The sequence below is a fragment of the Camelina sativa genome, chromosome 17, assembly GCF_000633955.1.
Source record: "Camelina sativa cultivar DH55 chromosome 17, Cs, whole genome shotgun sequence".
Classification (NCBI taxonomy): Eukaryota; Viridiplantae; Streptophyta; class Magnoliopsida; order Brassicales; family Brassicaceae; genus Camelina; species Camelina sativa.
This window is the reverse complement of record NC_025701.1, coordinates 396,334-403,382: the sequence shown is the minus strand read 5'-3', so window position 1 is coordinate 403,382 and position 7,049 is coordinate 396,334. Positions and strand designations below refer to the sequence as shown.

At 36.3% G+C, this 7,049-nt stretch overlaps 2 protein-coding genes across 4 annotated transcripts; both read right to left on the bottom strand.

The window, feature by feature from the left end:
• Nucleotides 631–2,906, bottom strand: LOC104754283 (histone H3-like centromeric protein HTR12). 3 transcript variants are annotated; one of them, XM_010476431.2, is made up of 10 exons: nt 2,726–2,906; nt 2,571–2,637; nt 2,394–2,431; nt 2,238–2,286; nt 2,114–2,148; nt 1,986–2,025; nt 1,758–1,873; nt 1,299–1,376; nt 1,086–1,161; nt 631–953 (listed from the first exon to the last, which is right to left on the bottom strand). In XM_010476431.2, the coding sequence occupies exons 2-10, from the start codon at nt 2,620–2,622 to the stop codon at nt 898–900; spliced, it is 540 nt and encodes a 179-aa protein (XP_010474733.1). In that variant the 5' UTR covers nt 2,623–2,637; nt 2,726–2,906; the 3' UTR covers nt 631–897. The 3 variants fall into 3 exon arrangements, with proteins under 3 accessions (XP_010474733.1, XP_010474734.1, XP_019094767.1); XM_010476432.2 differs by having other exon boundaries at nt 2,571–2,634; XM_019239222.1 differs by lacking the exon at nt 2,726–2,906 and having other exon boundaries at nt 2,571–2,704.
• Nucleotides 4,969–6,173, bottom strand: LOC104754282 (abscisic acid receptor PYL9). Its single transcript, XM_010476430.2, has 3 exons — nt 5,928–6,173; nt 5,542–5,757; nt 4,969–5,454 (listed from the first exon to the last, which is right to left on the bottom strand). The coding sequence occupies exons 1-3, from the start codon at nt 6,057–6,059 to the stop codon at nt 5,251–5,253; spliced, it is 552 nt and encodes a 183-aa protein (XP_010474732.1). The 5' UTR covers nt 6,060–6,173; the 3' UTR covers nt 4,969–5,250.

Genomic DNA, 7,049 nt, shown 5'->3' with positions numbered 1-7,049 from the left:
GTTTTTTTTTAGCGAATTATGAAGGAAACCATAAGATTAAATTGTTGGGACCATTGCATGATTCATGGGCGCATCCATTTTTTCACATTTATAAAAGTTAACCTTGATAAATTTTACACTTGTTTCAGTTCGCAATGAATTTTTAAGAATGTATACAGAGATCATTAAAGATATACAAAAAGAAAAAAAAACAGTTTACTAGTAATAAAAAGAGTTGACATTGAAATAAATACTACCAAATTCCGAAAACATTCGAGCTTTTTAAAAGTTTACATGATCTGACGGTAATGAAACATACTCTTATAACTTTCTTTATGACGACATTATGATCTCAACAAATGTTTTATGCGAATAATCCACTAAAATAATCAGTATATGAATTATAAAATTTGATGTGCTAAGGATATCTCAAGCTTTCTAATATGCTTTTAAAAGTTGCAGCTGGGGGAATCCATTAGCCAGAGATATATTTCTTTTTAAGCCCTCTCTCAACACATGTTCTTTCGAATCATCCATCCTCTTTAAATTACCTTTTTTTCTCAAATACAGCCCTGTCTAAGACTGAGCCATCACCGAGGCTTCGAGTTAAAATATACACATCAACTATTTGCAAGTTGGAACTTAAAGGTAAAAAAAGCAAACAAGAAACACACATAGAGAAACAAGTTTTACAACCTAGATAGATTATTGAATCGAACCCACAAACTCAGATTTCCAGTTATGTATCAAAAGAAGGTTATTTTTTTGGTCAGACCATCAAGTCGAAAAAAGGACAAGCACATAACTAGTGAATAATATTATACAACCTACGCACACATACTGTATGTTGTTAACTATTCGATCCTCACTAACAATGACAGAGATGCGAGTAGTGCTAGTGGGTGAGTTTCGTTTCTATCACCAGGGTCTGCCTTTTCCTCCAATCCGGCGTGCAAGCTCAAAGTCTCTTCTCACTGATATGAACAGACAACGTATCAGCATATTAGATATGATTTTTCAGCAAGTAATGGTTCAAAGGAATGCACAAGTATGACTGTGATTTTCTAAATTTAGACTACAGAATTGTCTTATTTAGGAGTACTTACTTAGAGTAACACGTCTTGCATGGATCGCACAGAGCATTGAATCTGAGAACAAACCAATCAAGTAATCTTCTGCCGCCTGCCCAAACAAAATTCACTATTACATTGATTACATATCAAGGGAAAATGACATTATCTGTGATATGTGTGGCTCTCTATATATATATAGCTATATCATACATTCATATTAAGAAATAATCTAAAGGATTTGGTTACCTCTTGGAGAGCCACAAGAGCTTCAGCTGTCCAACGAGAGATTTGTGGAGGGGCCACCGCATTGGTTATACTTCTCACCTGGTAATAACAATGTAAATTAATTAGTTATGATTGGAACAGAACACAAATCAGCATTTGGCAATTCAGGTTAAAAGTATTGTAGTTACAGAAACATATGGTTCTGGGTGGGTCTATGAGCCAGAGTAACCTCTCAAAGACAAACTAGATTTACAAGCTCCTCTTAAATGGAGGGTTACCCTAAAGTGTAGTTCAAAATGCTATGTTCACTGCACTGATGGTGAGACAGGATCCATGTTGAGAAAACAAGAAACAAGAACCACAATTATATAAATAACCAAGTAGATTGAAATTGTAGAATCAGGTTGTAAATGCTAAAAAAACGAGGCATACACTACTACTACTAAAGAGCAAAGAGAAAGAGAGAGAAAGAAAACTGACTTGTCTGATAAAACTAGCAGCAGGAATAAGAAGGCTAGTGCTCTTCTGATAATGGCGAATCTCTCTCAGAGCAACGGTTCCTGGCTTGAAACGGTAAGACTTCTTTTTTTGTGAGCCTACAGAAAGAACAAGAAGGAGGAGGTTAGTAGTTAGTAGAGTAAAAACACAAATAGAAAGACAAGTCCTGCATTCTAATTTCTGATTTCTGAGTGATAATCTATGACTAACCTTGTGACCTACTACCATATCTGGTTCTCTTAGCCCCTTTCTTCCCAGACAAAAAAAAAATACAAAAATGAGAACAAAAAAATGAGCACAAGGAAATCAAAAGGGCCAAACAAAAAAAAAAAGCTCACTTTTGTAGCAGGTGAAGTTGCAGCAGCAGGCGTTGCTGCAAAGTGTCACAAAAGGAAGGATTAATAAAAACTTCACACACCCAACAAACAAACAAACAAACAAACAAGGGGGAAAAAAACTAACTTGGTTGAGCATCATCTTCTTCACCATCTTCGGCTCTTGTTGGCGGTGTCTGCAATTTCGATTGATTACAACAAATTCGACAAATAATCTAATAAGGACAAATTTTGGAATCTGAAAATCGAAAACCCTAAAAGAGAAATAAAGATGGCAATATACCGCACTGGGACCAGCCTCCGGAGAAATTGAAGCAGCATCTACAATTTTTCAGATGCGAAATCAAAATCTAGGGTTAACAGCCAGATAAGTTGAACCAAAANGTCTGCAAAAAAAAAAAAAAAAAAAAAAAAAAAAAAATCGTAAAGGGTGAGAAAGAGAAAGCAGATAATGATTTACCAGTTGGAGTACGAGGTTGGGACCTGGTAGCGTTATGCTTGGTTCTCGCCATCAATTATTATTACTACTGCCGCATACAAAAATCGAGCATTTAGGGTATAAAATCCCCCAAAATTAGTGAGAGTAATGTGGGATTCGGGGGAGGGGAAACTCACCTGACGAGAGAGAACTAGAGAGGATTTGTGTGTGTCTCTTTCTCCCGCTCGCTCCACACGAAATTATTTGAAGGATTTTTGGTTTTCCCGCTTGACCCCCCTCAAAAATTTTTGAAATGTTAAAATCGATTTTTCTTTGTAGAGAGAGAGAGAGAGACTCAAGAAGAAGAGAAGAGAGAGGGTTCCGTCTACCGTCGTCATTCCTTATTTTACCCCTTTTGTGTTGTTTTTTAACCATTTGGTAATCCCAATTCAAATTTTTTTAAACATTTTGGAAGTAATTTAATTTCCACTTTTACACCTCTAATAACGTTCAAGAGATCTGGACCGTTTAATTTCATCTAGTTGCAACAACTGTGAGAGATCAACTTAATCTAAACAGTCAGAATTGAAAGATTTTATGTGGGACCGGGGCGATCTCTTATGGAAATTCTCAAGAAACTATTTTAGAATGGTGGAGACGATGTTGGCTCCTTTTTAAATGGAGCAGAAGAACAGAAGCAGCAGATGCTGCCAACTTTGATTGATGATCTAACCAGACAGTGACATTAGGTTACCATGCTTGTTTGTGTAGGTGATAGAATCTGCTCTGTTCTCAGTACAACGTTTTTGGTGGTCCTTGTTTGAATATTATATGCAGAGAAGAAACAAAAGAGGAAAAGAGAGTTTTGGTGTTTATAAAAATAAGGATTGTTCATATACGAGACTGCGTCTACTTGACGGTTATGTCTCCTGTTGACGAGCTCAATCATCTTGTTTAGAGTTTTTGTGTGTTTCGGTTCTGTTCTTCTGTGTTTATGTCATCACAAATTCACAAAAGTATGCTGTTTCCTTAGTCTGAAACAGAGTAAGAAGACCTCAGACGTGACATTTGGATAATAAAAAAGGGGTGGTACGATTGCCTAAAGATACGTTTTTTGGGTGGTTGTGATGATGAAGTACTACTGATGATAAAACTTGAACAGAGCAATATATGGAACATAACTAGACCTAATCTAATCTCTCCATTCGATATCTTGTCTTTGCACAAATGAAGTCGGAAACAAGAAAAACGTTTGTCATCAGAGTAAGATCCATCTGCCATCTTCTTGCCTACATGCTGTTTCCTTAGTCTGAAACAGAGTAAGAAGACCTCAGACGTGACATTTGGATAATAAAAAAGGGGTGGTACGATTGCCTAAAGATACGTTTTTTGGGTGGTTGTGATGATGAAGTACTACTGATGATAAAACTTGAACAGAGCAATATATGGAACATAACTAGACCTAATCTAATCTCTCCATTCGATATCTTGTCTTTGCACAAATGAAGTCGGAAACAAGAAAAACGTTTGTCATCAGAGTAAGATCCATCTGCCATCTTCTTGCCTACATGCTGTTTCCTTAGTCTGAAACAGAGTAAGAAGACCTCAGACGTGACATTTGGATAATAAAAAAGGGGTGGTACGATTGCCTAAAGATACGTTTTTTGGGTGGTTGTGATGATGAAGTACTACTGATGATAAAACTTGAACAGAGCAATATATGGAACATAACTAGACCTAATCTAATCTCTCCATTCGATATCTTGTCTTTGCACAAATGAAGTCGGAAACAAGAAAAACGTTTGTCATCAGAGTAAGATCCATCTGCCATCTTCTTGCCTACATGGTTAAGGCAATAACTGACAGGTAACTGATGTAAGTTCGGAAAAGCCTAAACCAAGACCAGCTAAGCAACTTTTACCAGTCTCCAAGTCGGATCAAATCAGAGATTCGAAAACCCAAAACCTTTTCGTCCTTTTGCTTCTTGCTGCATCTTCCGCTGTTCTCTGCATAGACAGACTACCGCGATTGCAGAATCCTACAAAACCAGTAGAAGAATGAAACTGATTTATTGCTACAATGAACCAAACGTTGGTAAAAACTATTCTCCGAGACGGATATAACTGTACCTCAAACTCTTGTTTTAGCATCTTAGAACCAGCACATATAGTTTTGAGTAGAGAATCTGATCTCTTCCCAGGAAAGTTCATCGGGAGGGAAAAATTGAGCATGAGTCAGAACATAGAACATAGAGCACCATGTATCTTTTCCAAAGGTTTGGAACTTTGGATGATAGCTAAATCAACTCTATACACATCCAAACGATCGAACATAGAGCAAGATATCTATTGGTTCTGTTCTATTAGAAACAGTCTCTTACAAGTTGGTTAGCTTAGCTTGTTACGCATACATCATATATAAACAAAACATTCACATCATATATAAAAACAAAACATCATATATAATCTATGTACAGCTTGTTTTTTTTTTATAAAAATATCTACAAATAAAGCAACGGTCATAAAACAACAAGAGACCAGAAGACATCTTACAATCGAAAAACTTCACCATTGGAAAAATATATCTTTGAACAAGTTGATCATTCCTGAAAATATATAGCTAGCTAGACCAAATCCAAAAGACAAAAAAAAAGATCCTGAAGAATATTATATCACATACTGGAACATGATTCCTTGTGACTGATGAAGATGTGAGAGATTGATTAGATGATAATGTCTTGAGAAGCCAATCTCTCAGAAACATCAGCTAAAGACTTGAGGTTACATCTGATGAGAGCTTCAACGAAGAAGCAAGTCTCATCCTTGGTGTTACCTTCAGGAACATCAACAACAAAGGATTCAATCACCATTGTCCCTGCTCTTCCCTCTATCATCTCTGGATGAACTGTCACTATCGATGAGTAATTCTGAGACAAACAACAAAGATTCATTTAATAATTCTCATTTCAAAACACAACACAAAACCTAAGAGATTTTTTGGTTAATAATAGTACCTTGAGTCTGTGATCACCACCAATGATTCTGATACCGAGGATGTGTTCTTCATCATCGAGAAGCTCTAACCTCTCGGTGCTTGTTGTAGCAGGAAGCCCAGATTTGACATTGACTTCTCTGAGGCTGCCGATTTCAGGATCACCGATCACAGTACATCTGCTCACAAATGGTTTGTATTTCTGCGGCTGATCAAATCTACGCACCAGTGACCAAACCTAGAGATTTGCAATATCGTTATCATTAATTAGCTTGTCTGAAAACGAACCTATAGATTTGGGGGAGAAAAAAAAACCCTAAATCGATCAAAAATCTGAAATTGACGGAATTAAGATCAATGTTGAGAGATTAGACATATAAAAAGGGAGAGAGAGAGAGAGAGGATTACGAGATGAAGAGGAGCTTTGATGTGTTTGACAAGAGCAGAGGTACACTGGTTCTCTCTGCAGTGATGTTTGTGTTGCGTCCGTACATACTCCACCGTCTCCAGATCTCCGTACATCGCCGTGCCGTCTTCCATGTCTCTCTCTCTCTTCTCCGATCCGATCAGAATCTCCTCTCTCTCTCTCTGGTCTCTCTGTGTCTCTCAGAGGGAATCTGTGAAAGAGGATAAATAAATAGAAGAGAGCAAAGTAACAAACAAACAAAAAAAGATGCGTCTGCAGTAACCAATTTTTTTTTTTTTTTTAATTGTGTGCCTAATTAACCTTTTTTTCTTTCTTAAGCTTCTTCCCCTTCACACATTTAAACAAAAAAATAACAACCAAACACTAGTGGTATTCGTTTTTTTAATGTAACAAAAAAAAACAACAAAAGGTTTAAGCAAAGTGTTCTGTATGACGACGTTTTTGGGACCTAATCCGAATAGAAACAAACACAAAGTGCTTAGAAAAAATAAAGTATTTTGTTTTGGTGAGGTAAGATCGTTTCTAACTTTATAGATATTTTCTTCATTAAAAAATAAAGTTTCTAGACCATAGCTAATTAAATTCCATGGATGAAAATGTCTATTTTATCATATCATACCTATGATTAATTTTCTTATGAATTCGTTCGTATATATTGTTTGGTATGCTGCTGGTCACAGCATATGCTTAGATATATTCTACATAAGTTGGTCTTCACATATTGAGTGTGATAGGTTTCGTTTGGTCTGATTGAGTGATTCTCCATGCATAGGGTCCCATATGTGTTGTACCATTAATTACTATAGTTCTTCTTGTTTGTTTACCTTAAAAATTTAGTTGTTAAAACATTAAGTATGTTGTTCTAAATATCTAATACCATATCTTATTATTAGCTACGATTGGTCATCAATAGTCTCATCCTCTCAGCCCGTGACTTGTTCCATGTAGTTATGTACGACATGTAATTAAGGTGTATTTTGCCTTCTAGGATGCGATGCGAAGCCCTTCTCTAGAAGAAGAAGAAGATTGCTACAAGACATCCACAATCTAAAATCATGAAACAAGAACTTGAATCTGACATCTATTATGTTATATATTGAGAC